The sequence below is a fragment of the Chenopodium quinoa genome, unplaced genomic scaffold, assembly GCF_001683475.1.
Source record: "Chenopodium quinoa cultivar QQ74 unplaced genomic scaffold, ASM168347v1, whole genome shotgun sequence".
Taxonomy (NCBI): domain Eukaryota; kingdom Viridiplantae; phylum Streptophyta; class Magnoliopsida; order Caryophyllales; family Amaranthaceae; genus Chenopodium; species Chenopodium quinoa.
This window is the reverse complement of record NW_018745105.1, coordinates 3,719,990-3,738,609: the sequence shown is the minus strand read 5'-3', so window position 1 is coordinate 3,738,609 and position 18,620 is coordinate 3,719,990. Positions and strand designations below refer to the sequence as shown.

General features: G+C 32.9%; 1 protein-coding gene across 1 annotated transcript; it reads right to left on the bottom strand.

The window, feature by feature from the left end:
• Positions 1-2,191: 2,191 nt before the first annotated feature.
• Positions 2,192-6,429, bottom strand: LOC110709979 (sugar transporter ERD6-like 7). The gene is made up of 18 exons (XM_021888236.1): positions 6,190-6,429; positions 6,014-6,076; positions 5,184-5,273; positions 5,011-5,070; positions 4,852-4,917; positions 4,677-4,742; positions 4,316-4,391; positions 4,177-4,241; positions 4,007-4,099; positions 3,821-3,901; positions 3,632-3,716; positions 3,456-3,499; positions 3,311-3,373; positions 3,175-3,234; positions 3,007-3,060; positions 2,838-2,897; positions 2,644-2,758; positions 2,192-2,533 (listed from the first exon to the last, which is right to left on the bottom strand). The coding sequence occupies exons 1-18, from the start codon at positions 6,358-6,360 to the stop codon at positions 2,418-2,420; spliced, it is 1,428 nt and encodes a 475-aa protein (XP_021743928.1). The 5' UTR covers positions 6,361-6,429; the 3' UTR covers positions 2,192-2,417.
• Positions 6,430-18,620: the final 12,191 nt, after the last annotated feature.

Genomic DNA, 18,620 nt, shown 5'->3' with positions numbered 1-18,620 from the left:
TGCTACATCATGAATAAACTGTTAGTAACTTCAATAAAAATATAAATCAAATTGAAACAATTAAATTAAAAGTAGAGTTGATTTGGTCCAAACCCTCAGTCAATTATACCTTTCACGCCTTGGTTAAAGTATAGAAATTCAGGTATTGTATGGACTCCATCGAGTGCTTAAAGGAAGGAATAGTGAAAGAGTGGGGAGGCTAGTGTTTAGGCTAAAGAGGAAGAAGAGAATGAAATTTTGATCAAGCTTGTTGATCATTGAAAAAGGGGTGATATGATCTCTATTTATAATGAAAAAGAAGGGTCAAAGAATTAAGATAAGATAAGAATTCGAATCGGATAAAACTCGTGCGATGGACAGCAGTTTTTGCGATTTTTGTTTTTATCATATCTTTTGATCCGGAAATTGGAATAAGATAAATTAGATATCGTTTGAAAGATCTTTAGGTTTAATTTCTAAAACAATTTAAATAATATTAAAATCCTTTGTATAATAAAAGATATGGACGAAATAGTGGGATAGTTTCAGTTTTGGATAGAGTTTGATATTTCATTCATATCTTTTCTGTTATAGCTCGAAATTGATATTATAATATATCATTGGAAAGATAATTTCAAGGGCTATCCAACCATATAATATTTGGATAAAAAATATAAGGCGCAAAAATAATATCTGTCTATCTTTGAACGTCTTTCAATTCGGATAAAATTAGGACTTTCAAAAGGAAAAGTTTTATTAATTTCAAACTCTTTAATCTTATCCTTTCAAAAAGAATAATTAAGATATTTTAGAAACTTATAAAAGCTTCCAGTTAATCCTAATTGGTTTAGGGATGGGATTAAAGTTTTTGGACCCTCCACATGATCATGGGGTCGTAGGTAAGATGGGCATCGGTTCGATTTGGGTCAGTTTAGTATTTTGGCCATAACTTATTCGTTATAACTCGGATTTGGGCTTATAATATGTCGTTGGAAAGCTCTTTTCAATCTCCATCCAACTAATTAATCATTGGACTCAGATTATGGACCAAAATAAACTGGACTAAATGTTTTTATAAAAAGGACACGAAATGAATGATTTTAAAGGACACGAAATGAATTATTTTGGGTTTAAAAGCAAGAAAAGAGGAAAATAAGTTATGGTTTGAGAAAATGGGCTATGAATTGGGTTGGTTTATAAAATGGAAATATGGATTTAAGCACTCCAAGATTAAATACTCAACCCGGCCAATAATGGCGATGAAAGGTTGTTTATCATCGGGTTTGGTTTTGGGAAGACATTTTTAGGTGTCTACAGTACTTCACTTGCTTTATCATTTTCTCTCACTCTCTCGGTCTCCTCTCCTTAATATATGTGCCTAAATTAATCGTGTCAACTAAATATAAACGGAGGAAATATGATTGAATATTAGCTTAGTAAAAAAAAAAAAAAGTCGATATTATGAAACTTTATATTAAAACCTATTTAACCATATACTTCATGATAAAATTTGTGTATTTTATGTTATTAAAAAAACGATGGTCAAAGTTAGTATTTGAACAGTGAAACAATTCAAACGTGTCAATTATTTAGCAACGAAGGAAGTATATATGTGTTTTAAAATGCATTTTGAAGACAGTGAGAAGTCAAATTGAGCAAATAATAAATAAGGTCATAGGGACTACAACATACTCGATAACAAGGAAGTTTTTCCTAAATTTATTATTGTTAAACTCTAAGTAATATATATACAATTATTATTATGATATACTCCGTATTATCTTGCAATGTGGGTTTTGAGTTACAGATTGAGACAAACTATTAAGTTAGGTTCATGGTGAATGTGTTGAGGTCTTGAGGAGAGGGACTACCGCAAGGTTTTTTTTGTCCTTTGAATGTCACTAGTTAGTTGAACTTTCTCCCAAATTGATGATCTAATGATCCAAATTTGTGCGTGTGTATGTTTTTTATTCATTTTATGCTGTGGCTCTCAAGATTTAAATTCTATATATATGTGTAGCATTGGGTATACAATTACTTATGCTAATGCTGCGTTCATATTTCATGCCCAAAAAGGTTCTTATGGTCTTACATGAGGGAGCTTAAAATTTTTGTTTGAGTTGACCCTTCAACAATGATGAATTACTAATCAATAAATGATTGGTATTATGTCTAATGGGTGAAATACTCAATTGAGAATGAAGGACTGACATTTGACAATTAGATACATCCTTTTTATATGCACTTTTATGGATCAATCTACTTGTCAAAAAGAATGACAAGTATTGCCAATGTATAAGACATAATGATAAATAAAGAGATTTTTTTTTTCCAAAGAACCAAGGATGACAAATTTATGCTACAATTGTTTATTCTCCTGAAAGAATTTAACTCGTCTGATTCACTAGAAAATGGGGTGTGCTTGTTTCCTCACTAGTTTAAGCATTAATGTCCGTTTGAATTTGCTCAAGAGTTCTTCCTTTTGTTTCAGGTACAACCATGACAATGAAAACGATCGCTGCTGCATTGATTGCTGCATAAAGAATGAAGGTACCTGAGGAGATACACCATCAAACAAACATGTCATAAAATGATTTGTAGTAGCTTAAACACCACATATTTAACTCAAAGTAACATAATCCAGAATTAGGCATAGGAATATACCACACGAACTCCATTCCATCAAAAAATTAAACGTATAGGAAATCGCCCAAGCACCAAACCAGTTGACGAGTGTTGCCAGACTACCAGCTACTCCCTTCACATTTATAGGGAAAATCTGCCAAAAACACAAATTTTAGATATACAGACTGAAATTTACATTTGAAATAGTAGTAATTTTTGTGGTATGCCATCACCTCTGACATTACAACCCAAGGAACTGCTCCCATGCCTGCTGAAAAGGCTGATATGTATACCTAAATGGAGATTAAGATAATAGCATACGGCTTTAGCTTCCATTCATCATTTCATCCACATTAATTGACAGATTTACAAAAAATTTCTTGAAGCCGATAAATGCTCTACCAGTATGCCAGTTACTGCTAGTACTGACGCTGTTTTCTCTGATAGCTCATGAGCCTGATTCGTGAAAAAAATAAATAAATAAATAAAAAGAAAAAAAAAAAAAAAGAAATTTAGCACACTTTATGTAATACTTGAAGCAGGTTCTGTTTGATTTTTTCTATAAGTTACCTTGAGGTAGAATGCAATAGCAGTCAATATGCAACCTACAACCAGCCCAACTGCAGAAACCTATAAAAAGAGAGATAAGATCCTAGTTAATCAGAGAAGGTAACAAATAATGCGAAATAATACAGAACATATTTACCAAAAGCAGTGGTTTTCTTCCTGCTTTGTCGATTAAAGTCGCTCCAATAGTTGTAACCACAACCTGTAGTGCAGAAATTTACTAATAATTGGATCAGTCACACAAACTAATATCTAACAAACAACATGAACAGTGCATTTCAAACCTGCAGCAAAGCGTATATTATAGTACCAATGCTTGGTGAAAATCCTGCACTTATGTAAATATGAATCAGAATGAATTTGGTAGATAGTGGATATGCACAATTCATTTATAAAAAAAAAAATTAAAAAAAAAAAAAATTCTGTCTTCCTTGCAATTTCTTAAATAAAGATTGCTTACCGGCCATCTCAAAAATATTGCTGACATAGAAGCAGATACCGTTAATTCCCCCAAACTGTTGGAAAACCATCAATCCAACCCCTATCTGGCATCACAGAACAGTTAAACAAGTACTTATTCTGAAAAATTGTAGAATCACAGAATTGACACTACTATGCTCACAAAATATAGCAAGGATGGAAGTCTTACTGTGACAGAACGTAGATATCTCTTTTGAAACAAGTCAAACATAGTAGCTTTTGGCTGCCTTTCTAGCTCTTCTATGTAATTCTGTAAATTGAAAGACGTAGTATACAATTATGAGTTAATCACTTTAATTCTTAGCAGTTTAACATTTATAGTATAAGTAATAAAGTGATTTTAAGCATATAGTACTTGAATCTCATCAGCCTCGTGGGTTATATCTGCATCTTTGCCACGGAGTTTCTGAAGTGCAGCTTCAAACTCCTTTTTAGCTCCTATTTTTGCCTGTATTTACTTAGAATCGATACTCTTATTCCAATTGCATTTTATACCCAATTGTCAATGTGCTTTTGTATTCTTACCAACCATCTAGGAGATTCTGGAATGAAAAATAATCCCGAAAGCAGAACAGCACATGGGATAATTCCTGCATTAAATTAACCAAATTAGTCTACAAACCAAACTCAGAAATAAGCACTGTATTTTTCCCTATGTCTTTACCAGTTAATGCTAAAGCCCTCCAGGGTACTACTATTCCTATTATAAAAGCCACTGAGACTCCAGTACAGATCATGACCTGTAAAGCTAGGAAAAGTGAGTAGATCAAAACTTTGTATTCAATCAATCAATCAGTCAATTAAAGCCTTAATCCCATAAGCGGGTCAGCTACATGAACCAAAAGTGATTAATCCGTATAGTCATCCACAAAAATCTTTGATATAGATCCAAACTTTGAATTAATGTAGATAATGTTGATAATAAACGTTGATATAGACGATGCAAGTATTCAAGTAAACCAATGAATTTGAATGGTCAGAAATGAGAAAAATGCATTATTTTGTTTGCTACTGTACAAAAGTACCTGGTTTAGTGTTGTGAGTGCTCCTCTGAGATTTACAGGTGCTATTTCCGCAATGTAAACAGGTACCTATTATGTTTCCATGTCATGGTAACTAGCACATTAAAATATATCTGAACACAAGTATATGTAGAACAGCAACTTTCTGTATGATGATATAGCTCCAAAACATACATACCACATAGGAGAACGCACCCATTCCATATCCTCCTGATAGTCTTCCTACATCCAATGCTAAAGAACTCTGGTTTATTTAAGAAAACTTTATTGGTAATCTATTTTTCTAATAGCCAAATTTACTTAAAATTAGAGAGAATAATAAGCTTTGAAGTTGAACCTTGGCAAAATAAATGGAAAGCCACCCTCCCACACAGAAAGCAGAATACACTCTCATTGCCTGCCAAAATTTCCAAATTCACAGGAGTTCAAATGACCAGATGAAAATGTTAGTTCATAATCTTCATATTGTTCACCCAAATAATGTTTAATTGATGTTATTTTACTTCATACCCATTTCCTCCCAATAAAATCTGCAATAGGTCCACTCGTGATAGCTCCAATCATTGCACCAAAAGTCAATATAGAACCGAAAAGTGAAAACTGCATATAATGAACAATGAATTGTAGAATTTGAGAACAAATAAAAACATGTCAAAAGAATGCGTCAATTACTGCTAGTTTAGGCATCCACTGCAGTGCAAAATATAGTTGGTCTTTGGTAGTGTGATAATGTTTTGCTCGTGTGCATGGGTTTGTAACAATGTTTTCCAATTATGATGTCCACTACAATGCCAAATATCATTGGCCTTTGCCGGGGTATCTCAACTCATGTGCAAGGGTGAAGTCCTATTATGGAGACCACTAGTCCACTACAATGCAAATCATCGTTGGCCTTTGAAGTGAAAAGATGAACTGACATTAATGTCTTTATGTATGAAAGTAATTGAACAAAACAAAATTTAACAAGAAAAGGGAACAATTAAAAGGTTTTCAATCTTATAGATCAGAAGTATCAAAAGGTCTAAAACAGAAATCTACATTCATTAAACCTTGATAGTTCTTTCTCCACTCAATTTTAATGGTGTTTGTGTTCTTGTTCAAATTGTAAACAATTCTAATGATCCTCTATCATTCTGACTCGAATTAACCCATCAATCAACACCAAGACGAACATAATACAACAGCTGAAGCTATTGTCAATCATGTAAATACACTTACTATAATAAACATTTAATTATAAACCCAATATTGCTAGCAAATATTGCAAAATTCCCAAATTATGAATTTAAACATAAAAAAAAAAAAAAAAAAAAAAAAAAAAAAAAAAATATTGCTCAAACCTCAGCAGTAGAAAGACCAAGTTCTGCAGTAATGGCAGACTGAGTAGGAGATGAATAACCTGCCTGCAAAATCAATTCATTATAAACCTTAATTAATCCAATAAATGGGGTCGGCTACATAAACCAAGATTTTATCCCCGATAATCATCGTGTACAGTTGTACAGTATTAACTTACACAAGCTCCAAACTCGTAAGAGCCACAAACAGCAACAAAAGTGCTAAGATAGACCATCCATGGATGACCTCCATCATTTTTGTCCTGATTTCTGCCATCAGAAGAGGTGATTTCCTTAGGCTTCATCAATGGCTGTTGAATCTCCTGTTGAATTTTCTCAACATCTGCCATTTTTCTGACAGATTTTAGCGTGTTTGATGGTTACACTGACTTTGGTACACATAAAAACAAGATTTATGTGTTTTAGAGTAGAGCCGTGTTATTTATATATTTTTTTTTTTTTATAAGAAAAATACAAAAGTTAGGTAAGTCTTCTCTCAAGACTATACCCTAACTTATCTAAAGAAATAAAATAAGAAAAATTAGCATCTACATTAGGGTCAATATTTACATAGCCTAAAATTTGATGACCTATAGTTGCAACATAATCTGCTGCACGATTAGCTTCTCGATACACATGGCAAGAAGAAACAACCTCAAAGTGAGCCAACAACTTCTTAATGTCATTCATTAGCAATTGAATTTTCCAAGGACGGCGTGCTTTATCCTGCAAAATATTTATAATTAAAAGGTTATCACCTTCAATAAAAAGTTTTCGTATATTATGTTCAATAGCTAAGAGAAGACTGTTACACAGAGCTGTAGCTTCTGCAATAATAGGAGTCGAGGTACCAAGATTATAAGAACGACTAACAACATTATTTCCTATATAATCTCTAATAACAACTCCGGCTGACCCAAAGTTATTACAAACGGAACCATCAAAATTAATTTTGAAAACACCAGGGGCAGGAAGGGACCAAGCTACTTGGATGGTTTTATGGTAAAGAGGAGAATGGGTCTTGGGGAAAATGTCATTAAAAGAATCAAGATGAGAACGAATATTCCATTCTGTAAATATTTTGAAAGCTCTAGAATAAATACTCATAATAGTAGAGGGGATATGACTAAAATAAGAGCATTACGACCTTTCCATATACTCCATAAAGAAACAATAATCTTTTTTACAGGAAGGTTAACATTATGACGAATGTCCCGAAAAATAGTAAGGAGATTCGGGGTATTAACTTGAGTTCCCATCCAATGACTAACGATATCTGCATCCCAATATTGTCTAATAAATGGACAATTGAGAAACAGATGATCCTGTGTTTCAGCATGTGAATTACAAAAGGGGAAAATATGAGGGACATTAATATTACGGTAAATCAAATTATTTCTAGTTGGAAGACCATTAAGTAGCAGTTGCCAAATAAATATCTTTAGTTTTGGAGCAATATCAAGTTTCCAAATCCAAGAAAATTCCCATTTTGCAGGATAATTAAAGTTATGAGCTAACCAGGTTGCTGACTTTACCGTAAACTCTCCATTACCAGAAAAACCCCAACAGGCCGGGTTCATCAAAAGTATCATTAACTGGCAAAGGAATACCTTTAATGGTCTGAAATATGTGAGGAGGTACCACTAAAGATAGAGCTGCAATATCCCAAGAATGATCTTCAGTAATAAATTGATCAACTGTAAGGTCTAGATTTTGAATATCAGAAATATTTAAATCTAATAAAGTAATTAAATTCGTAGAAGAACACCAATTATCTAGCCAAAAAAGAATATTAGAGCCCGAACCAACTTTCCATCTCAGCCTCTTAAGAAGAAGAGGGCAAACTTGTAAAATTTTTCTCCAAATCCAGGAGTCCTTAGCGTGGGGTTTACATTCAAAAAAAGAGCTATGTTTTAAATATTTAGCCCGAATACTACGAACCCATAAATTATTATGATCCGAGATTAATTTCCAACCTAATTTGGCAAGGAGAGCAGAGTTGATTGCTTCCGTTTTTCTTAAACCTAAACCTCCTTGACTTTTGGGTTGACAAATTTTGTCCCAAGAAATCATGGGGAGGCCATTCTTATCCGGAGATTGTTTCCAAAAAAAATTACGGTTAATTTGATCCAAATATTTAGTGATTGTTTTAGGAAGACGCGCAGTAGTCATAGCATAAGAAGGAAGAGCTTCCAAATGACTTTGAATTAAAACAGTTTTACCTGCCTTAGAAACTGAGTTGACAGACCAGTTATTCAATTTGTTTTCTGCTTTTGCTAAAAGGTGATGAAAATTCTGCTTAGTAAAAGACGAGGAATTAAAAAGGACCCCTAAATAACGGCCAAGGAATGATTTAGGAGTCATATTGAAATAACTTGCTAAATTAACTTTTCTACAGTTATTTACTAGCTTTGAAAAGACGATAGAGGACTTATGGAAATTGATCATTTGGCCGGACATTAAAGAAAATTCATTAAGGATATCCCTAAGATTAGCACATACTCTAGATTTGGCCTGACAAAATAATAAACTATCGTCTGCAAACAGTAAACAAGGGATGATCGGAGCATATGGGGTAACTTTGAGACCAATGCCAGAAGATTTATCTAATGATCGATGAAGTAATTTTCGAGCAATAACTTCCATACAAATAACAAAGAGAACTGGGGACAAAGGATCCCCTCGAGTAGGAGTGATTAATTCTGTAGAGTTGTTATTTACAGAAATCGAGTTAGAAACCGTAGTAACACAAGACTTAATCCATGTAATCAAAGTTTCATTAAAACCAAAAGCTTTTAAAGTAGCCCATAGGAAATCCCATTCAACCCGATCATAGGCTTTTTCCATATCTAATTTCAAGGCTAACCATCCTGACTTATTTTTGGACTTATTAAACATATTTAAGATTTCTTGGACTAACAAAACGTTACCTTGGATTGCTCTTTCCAGGGCAAAAGCATTTTGATATGGTCTATAACTTTCTTTAAGAATGGTTTAATTCTATTTACTAGAAGTTTAGTTATTGCTTTATAAATTGTAGTACAAAGACTAATAGGGCGAAATTGATGTGCCTTATTTGGATTGTCGGTTTTTGGAATTAGTGTAATAATCGTATGATTAAGTTGTCTTAATAAAATACCATTATGAAAAAAAACCTTTTATTGCTTTACAAATATCCATTCCAATGATAGGCCAATAATATTGGAAAAATTTATGCCCAAAATCATCTGAACCTGGAGCTTTATACGGAGACATATCGAAGAAGACTTGTTTGATTTCTTCATCTAAAAAAGGTTGTGTCAAGGTTAGATTGTCTTCACTAGTAATACATGGTTGTATCCAAGGAATGGAAATATTACGAGAGCATGTATGATCTGAGTTGAATCTATTTGAAAATTCCTTAAAAAATAAACGAGTAATATCAGTTGGGTTCTCAACCCATTGATCAAGTTCATTACATAGCCTGAAAATTTGAGTTTTTCTTTTTCTTATTTTCATTGTTTCGTGAAAAAATCTTGTATTTCGATCACCTTGTGTTAACCAATTTTTTCTAGCATATTACCCCAGTATTTTTGGCCAAAAAGGAGTAGTTTTTCAAGCCGTGTTATTTATATGTCAACCTGGCTTTAATCATATGTTGATGATAATTGAGGATATTCGTATCCAAATTTAGATCAAGCAAGAATCATTGGGCTGGCCCAAACTAGTGGAGCTATGATCAAATTAAGGCCCTGTTTAGTTTGTCTTATATTTGCTCATCTAAACATATATAAGTTGATCTCATCATATATGATCTTCTATGGTCTGATCTTATATGAGCTGAATGTCAAATTTGACCAAACTTTAACCTTTATACAAAAAAATATACTTCCTTTTTTATTGCACTATTAGTGATTTCATATTTGCCAATGCATTACTTTAGCTATCAATATCTTCAATTATACTTTTGTAAAAATTGTAAAAATTTGATATTTGAAAAGTAGAGATCGATATGAATCTAACTAGATCCCACATAACTATATTTTTTCTAATGTATAAATCACAAATGATGGTCAAAGAATATTAATTGAATAGTGTAAAAGTCCTAATGGTGCAATAAAATAAAAACGGAGTAAGTATATATATATATATATATATATATATATATATATATATATATATATATATATATATCAAGTGGGGTTTTGTTAGATTCGTAATAATGTGTATTTTATTAATATGTGATTTTCGAAGTTTTTTTCATTACGAAATTAAAGATATTTAGAGAAAAAAAAAGCCTAAATAGTGACTCTATAAAACCCAAATTAATTTGAGATCGATTTAGGTTCATTATTTGGCTTATTTCAAGTAGAGGGGTCAAAATCACACCCGATCTGACCCAATCTGAAAGCAACCCGAAAAATATGTACTACTTTCGGATCATATTCTATGCAACTTTGGGGTATTATTTGTGATATATAAAAAATTCTAAAGTTGCATGTAATACGATCCGGATGTAGTAATTTAGATTTTGATTCGCGCAAACACAACAATTTAAAATGACACAATTTTAAAAATTAAAAATCCAATTTTCACCTAAAAACTAGCATTTGCACTTTCTTTAGATGAAGATGGGGGTAAAGATTGAATGTTTATGGAATAATTAAAAAGTTAGATTTTTAAGGGAAAAAAAGTGTAAAGGTTGAGTTTTTAATTTCCATTTTTTCTTTTATAATTAAATATATAATTTATCAAAAGATTTGCATCGGCATACATGTCATTGAGAAGTTGAGCTACGGTTTTAAAATGGAGGGATTATAAGCTTTTATCTGTTTATAGATTGTGTATACATTCAAATATTTAATTGTGTTATCAAATTATTATAGATGTGATAAGTTAATGTAGAGTCTCTCTCTCTCTCTCTCTCTCTCTCTCTCTCTCTCTCTCTCTCTCTCTCTCTCTATATATATATATATATATATATATATATATATATATATATATATATATATATATATATATATATATTGAAAGAATAGAGTACCTCTCTTTTGTAGTTTACTTATAAGTTATGAGTTTAAAAATGGGTAAATATCCTTTAGCAGGAAACGAAAAATACATTTTAACGATTAAAGATTCAAGGAATTGAAATATAAATTTTATAGATTAAAGATTTAAAAAAAAAAACAATTTATATAAAGTATTTTTTATTATTCTAATTTTTTAGGCTGCATATTCGCTTTTATTTTTAAAAATTAATTATATTATTATTGTTAGAGAGGAAAAAATATTGGCGAGAAAATTATTGTTGTGGACTTGGCACGTGTATTTTTGGATAATCATGGTGATTACTTTAGTATATAGTATTGATTGATTCAAATTATTAAGTTTGGCTACTAATTTTTATAATACCAATAACTTTTAATATAGATGTACTAAGGGCATGTTCTCTTCAGTTTCAGTTTAGTTTAGTTCAGTTTATCTTTATGTCTAATGATATTTCTAATGATAATTATAGCCAAGTTTCATACTTTTTACATATAGTACAACAATGACAATAATAATAGTAATAGTAATAGTAATAGTAATAGTAATAGTAAATAGTAATAGTAATAGTAATAGTAATAGTAATAGTAATAGTAATAGTAATAGTAATAGTAATAGTAATAGTAATAGTAATAGTAATAGTAATAGTAATAGTAATAGTAATAATAGTAATAGTAATAGTAATAGTAATAGTAATAGTAATAGTAATAGTAATAATAATAATAATAATAATAATAATAATAATAATAATAATAAGTTCAGTTCAGTTTAGCTCTAATAAGTTAAGTTAAGTGTATTTCAATTTAGCTCTAATTAGTCCAGTTCAGTAAATCAGAACAGGCCCTAAGTTATGGCTAGTTTACATACTTTGTCAAGGAGTTCATAGTGTCAGTAAACCCAATCCCATTTTTAGTTCTTGTAGTAGTTTGGTTAAGAGAGTCTCAAGTATGTTGTTTCTATACTTTGGGCTTTCCCATTTGATATCCAATTTTATTTTATTTTTTTCCACATGCCCGATTATAATTTTGACTTGTACACTATCATTACTTTTTGTTAAATAAAACATTAGTTTAGGATATTTGTGGTCCATTTAATCTAATTATGAAGTCAAAATGTAATCAAAAGTTGGGATCAACGTTGGGATTATTTTAAATGGACGAGACAAAGTTGGGAATATTCTACTTTAATTTTCTTTATATTTAACCACCCACAAAAACACACACAAAAAGTTAGATTTTGCCACCTTCTAACTACAAATTATCGTTTTTGCGTAAAAAGTTGCTCTATTATGTATTTGAGGTCAATTAAAAAATTAATTAAAAAAAAGCTAATGGAGCTAGTAGCAAAGTGAGTAGTGACTCACTTAGGGTTTGTTCTCTTCAGCTTATTTTCAGTCCAATTCAATTCAATACAATTTATTTCCTAATTTCCTTCTCTTATAAATATTCAGTTTAGTTTATTTCGGTAAATCGGAACAGGCCCTTAGACCAAAACTAATATGAGATTTAGATTCATTATTTGGCTTATTTCAAGTAAAATAGTTCTAATATGTTTTCGAAGGCTAATAATTTAATATTGCCCCATTGAATTCACCTTATTTTTGCTGAATTGAAATTATTTTTATTGAAATAAAATTATTTTTTGTTGAAATTAAATTACTTTGACATAATAGAAATTAATTTACTGACTGAAACTATTTTTACTAATTTATATTATATTTCTTCTTCAAAATTACTGATTTTAACTGAATGAAAATTATTTTTTAGAAAAATTAATTTTAATAATCCCAATTTTGCCTAATTTACTTTAAATAATCCAACTTCCGATAATTCTGTAATAATTCCAACTTTCATATGTGTTTTCTTTCTTCAATTTCAGCATGTCAGAATGAAGGGTTTTGATCATAAACTCACAACTTATAAAGGTCATAAAACTAGTTGGGTTGATTGATTAGTGGGCTAAAGGAAATAGAGAAAACGAGGGGTGTAGAAAGAGATAGAGAAAAAGGGGGAAACAAGTTGCGCATAAACGGTTTGGTCATAATAGGTTACGAGTTGTAAAATTTTTGGTCACAATGGATTAGAATTGTAAACGGTTCAAACATAACGGATTAAGGGGTAACATTTTGGTCTTAACGATTCGGCTTGAAAATGCCTAAGGATCATTAACGATTTTCAAATATTTGGTTCATTTCAATTAGGGGTCGTTTAGTTGGGGATATTCATCAAAGGGAATGGGAATCAACTACCCTCATTCCCTTTTTGTTGTTTGTTAGGCCATTTTTCCCATTCCCTTTACCCTCTTCATTCCCCTAAATCCCTCCGAGTTGATTCCCCATTCCCCTAGGTATTTTCATTCCTATTCCGAGCCACCACCTCACCACCATAGCACCACCCTCTTACTTATCCTCACCACTGGAAAATCAGCCACCGCACCGCCGCTCCTCCCCTGACCATTCGCCGCTCCTCCTTCGCCCCTCGCTGCCCTTCCCCTTGCCCCGCAAATCTATCCCCTCCTCCTTAAAACTACCCGCAGCCCCCCGCAAAGCCCTAACAGCTCTTCTCCCTCCCTATTAGGGGGAGAGGCGGCTGACGATTTTACAGGGGGAATGGAAGGAGTTTTTTAGGGTTTTACTAGGGTGGGGAAGTTTAACGGGGGAGGGGAGGGGTAGCCCCGTAGCGAAGGCGTAGGGTGGTTCTACGAACGGCGGCGAGTGGTGAGGGAGGTTCGACGAGTGGTGAGTTGGCAAGGTGGTGGTTGAAAAAGTGGATTTTGAAAAAAAATGGGTGGTTGTGTGGTGGTGGGACTGGTGGCTTATATCTCATTTTTTCAAAACAAACAACATACCAAATTAAGGGTTTTCCATTCCATTCTCTTTCTTTCCCTTTGTTCATTCCATTCCGATTCCGTTACCCCATGCAAATCAAACGACTCGTTAATTTTTTAAAAAATTTGGGTTAGGCCGGTTTTTGAAAAAGGATTCTTAACAGTTCAAGGCCTATTTAAAACGATCTGAAATACTCAAATTTCTCAGTTTAGATCATTTTTTTTATAGCACTATATGAAATTTCACGAGTTCGGCATCGCATCACCAATATATACGAGATTTTTTATTTTTTATTTTTTGACATCAGGCATTAAATTAAATTTAAAAGCATTAACGATCGAAGTATCTCCCCGGAATGAGCCCTGTCCTAAATCGGACTTATAAGTGTGAATGAATAACTCGGAATGACACGAGACTCGCCTGGGTTCTCATCGAGAGATATGAGGCGGCTTTCTTGTGGTAATAATTGAGAACATTTCTCTTCTTCTCTTAGCGTAGTGATTAATGAATGTGGATGTGAGGTCAAGAAAGATTATAAGATTAGAGTTCTTGGTGAACGTCCTTCAATTAGACAGCTAACAGTCATTGTAACTCACCAGAATGAACACCTCAAATATAAATTCTCAAATTCAATAATTTATGACTCTACTTGTCAACTTTTCATAATTCTCTTGGATGTGTCAACGACCCGTTTCTCTATTAGCTGCTCGGACATACTCCCTCTATTTATTGTATTCATCAAATTTTAAATTGATTATCTTAGTAGAAAAAAAATAAACTAAGTGTAGACACCCATTTCTGTCTCCCCAAAACCAAACCCAGTGATGAGTACCTTTCACGTCGAATCATAATCGAATGAAACGAAAGTGTGGAAAGTTTAGTGTTGCGGAAAGTTTTAATTTCTTTTCTCTTCTCTCTGTTTTTGAAAACTTATTTTAAGAAAACAGCCAATCCAGTTTGGGTGGTCCATGATATGGGTCCAATAGTAGTGTAGTTGGATGGGGTTTGAAAAGACCTTTCCAACGATATATTATAAGCCCAATTCCGAAGAATACTGAGGAAGTTATGGCCAAATTACTGAACTGGGCCCGGTTTGAGCCTCATATGCGGCCCAATGATCTAGGGGAGGGCCTAATGTGATTTATCATTCCTAATGCAATTAGGAATGGTTTTAGTCTTCTAGGTTCTTCTAGAAGAAGCATTGATAACTTGACTTTTGTTGGCTTTTCAGAGTTTTAATTAAAATCAAAAAACATATTTTGAGGGAAATACGATTTTATCTTCCTGTACGGCAATTTTTATCTGATTTTAAGAAAACGCGTGAATTTCCAGATCAGCGCCAAACGCCAGCTGTAGCGCCTGGCGCTAGCATTGGCGCCTGGCGCTAATGTTGGCGTCTGGCGCCAATAGCCAGCGTTGGCGCTAATCAGATTTTATTTGCCCAAATTCTGTTTTGATATTTTATCTTTTTGGATGATTTTCTTTATAAATAACGTCGTAAAAACTCCGTTTTAATCATCAACATTCATCATCAATAATCAATTCTCATTCTCTGTATTATCATCAACTCTCATTAAGATTCTCTTGATTACTCTCTCTCTCTTTTTCTAAACTAGTTTTCTCTCAAATACAAAATTCTGCACTCATTAGATCTAGAAACACCTAGCCATATTCGAAGTTGCCTTCGCGCTAGACGTGAAAGGTTTTAATTTCTGAGGGTTTGTCCCTAATCTCTCTTTCCATTATTTAATTTAATTGTTTTAATTATTATTTTCCTTGAAGTTACTAATGTGTGTATTTTGTTATTAGAAAGAGGTACGAGGCATCCAAGTAAGTACTTTAATGGTTTAATTGATATTATGAAGTAGAAATCATGCTTAGATTGTTATTTTAATTCCTAGTATCATGTCTAGGATAAATTTAATATCAAGTATGATTAAAAGTATGATGCCTTTTATGTTCTTCCTAATATTTATGATTGTTAGTATCATGTTAGGGTTAAAGATTTGATTTTTATTGTTTAGTGACATGCTAGGGTTTGTTATTAATCTTGTTAGTATCATGCCTAGGATCTTGCTATTATTATGCTTTAACATGAACATGTTTATTTCTATTATTATGATAATTGTTATAATTATTTTGATGATGATTATTTTATTATTATGATTATAATTATTATGGTTATTATTATGTTGCTTGATATTTATTGTCATTGCTTGATCACACCTTTTATGCATGTTTAAAGGGAATTTAGTACTTATAATCACGCTTTAATAAGATAATTAATAATCTTATTAGGGTTGATTTGATTATAATTCAAGTGATCGCCAATAATAGATTTATTTGTGCATTAAATTCAACCAACATAGATAAACAGGTTTAGGGTAAACCTATTGATTGCATGTTAGTCAGAAAGCACACATGAATACGATCAGAATAAAGTAGCACTACAGGAAAATAACCTTTTTGTAGCGATTATTTTAACCTTTAGTATCGATTGTAATTGCAACAAAAAACTTTCCCAACGAATGGTCATTCGATACAATATCCCCCGTTGCCTTAGCCTTTAGTAGTGGTTTTCAATATCGCTAGGGTTGGCCTCAATAATCAATACGAAAAACTACATCCAATCGTGGTGATTATTGTAGCGATTACAATCGCTATAAATGTTTATCTCATTTTCTTAAAAAAAAAAAAAAAAAAAAAAAAAAACATGTGTATGATCTTTACAAGATTCAAACATGCAACCTCAAACTCTTATATTAAATGTTTCACCAATAAGCTATGACATATTTTATGTATTCTTTGTCAAACAATATTTATATATCTAGTGTTGAAAAGGCTTTTCGTATCGATTTTTAGGATTTAGTGGCGATTGTAAATGATACGATTTCTCAAAATTATATAAATGTGTAAATATAGTGTGGATATGTATTATTATGTTTTCCGTATTGATTTTTTATGGGAAAACCATGGCGATTGTAAAATGCTACGACTTCCTTAATTATTTCAAAAACATACTTGCATATTGTAGCGAATGTACAATCGCTACAAAATAATCGCTACGAAAAGACATTTTTCTTGTAGTGTAGAGGCCTATTATTAGGGCAGGTTCAATCTCTTTTAGGTTGGATTTGTACCTTCATCCCCGAACCCTATTTTGGTTCAAGACCTTATGGAGTTGACGATTTCTTAGATCGTAAGGGGTGTAACCTTCACCCTGTGAACGGTTTACAAGTTCCTAAAAAAACTTGTTGGCGACTCTTTTGCTCTATCTTCTTCCCTTTTGGACGCCACCGTACTTTAGTGTATGATCACAGTGGGGTTCAAGCTAGGAGATTAACACTTGAAATATCCCCTACAGTTTTTGGCGACTCCACTGGGGAGGATTTCTATTTTAATTCCTGAATTTGTTTCGGCAATGATTTAGAATGAGTGGATGAGACTCGAAACGTTCTAAGTATTTCGTGTGCGTAATTTTGATTAACATTATTGTCATATGCATAAAAAAGATCTCATTGGAAAGACCATCCGTAATGAATTAAAACATAGGATTTTACACGTAGGAAATTTGAGAAATATCTTTCATAACTAGGACCGAAATAACACTGCGCAAAACTGGAAAATTTTATCGATCACTGAAAGCTGCTGAGGCATGTAGGAATTAGCGTCAGCGACCAGAGCATTGGCGCCAGACATTTAACTGTAGCGCCAGACGACAGGCTTGTCGCCAGGCGCTACAGCTAAAACCTGGCGCCAAGCTCTGTTTGCTGGCGCCAAATTCTTCCAATACCGAGCCAGAAATATGCGTTCTAATTTCGACTAGTTTTTCGCATTGTTTGCTCGATCCTACTTCCTGATTGAGTTTTTCTCACTTTTCTAAAACCCACATGTGTTCTACATATGAACATAACCCTCTGGGAATTCATGCTCCATCTACCTGATTGAACGCTCTGAGCAACAAAGGATACATCCGAGATCGTTGATTTCACCAAACCATGGAAGTGAGTTTTTCTAAAACTCGCGGTGTCCCATCTACTCGCGCCAACCCTTCACGGTTAGGCTTCCGCGCGGTGCATCCTGACAATTAACCATGGACCCTCTATTGACTAAACCATATCTCGAACTTTAGAGAACTAGAGCCATGGTTAGGTTGCAAACTCATTGCATCATATTGTGCCTACTTGACTAATTGTGCATTATTTGTTGTGCATATGATATATGTTTTCCTTAACCGTTTGTTTGACTTGTGTTGAAATTAAGTGAATTAATGACTTAAAGAACTTTGCCTAATTAATTAATTGATTAATTAATTTGAGTAAATAAAGTCTAATATTTTAATCAGAATTGACCTTGTACGACTTTAGGCATGCCCCTGTTGATTAATAACACCGAAAACAGTCTCAGATTGAAGCTCCAGCATTGGCGCCAAAGTCTGAACTGTAGCGCCACTCTGTGGAGTGTGGCGCTTGGCGACAGCTCTGTCGTCTGGCGCTACACTACACAATGCGACGCCAGTCCTGTCGTTTTGGCGACAGTTCGGTTTATTGCTCGAGTCATCACCTTGTGTCTAATTAAACAGTTTGCTAATTAATTCTGATTAATCATACCTTGTTAAGTCATTAATTGAGTCTAGACACTAAGTCACATAGTCTAGCCACATGGTCATGACACGAGTCTTAATGTACCACCTACACTCACTATTCTTAGCACACACTTCGAGTATATATCACCATGACCATGTCTTAGGTTCATGCA

What these genes read in the sequence shown, in the direction of transcription:
- LOC110709979 (XM_021888236.1), bottom strand. Translation starts at nt 6,360, where the DNA reads ATGGCAGATGTTGAGAAAATTCAACAGGAGATTCAACAGCCATTGATG. An exon ending in TTGGTCTTTCTACTGCTGAG is followed by an intron (nt 5,274 to 6,013) that starts GTTTGAGCAATA and finishes CATTATATGCAG; the next exon opens with TTTTCACTTTTCGGTTCTAT. An exon ending in CTATTGCATTCTACCTCAAG is followed by an intron (nt 3,061 to 3,174) that starts GTAACTTATAGA and finishes TTCACGAATCAG; the next exon opens with GCTCATGAGCTATCAGAGAA.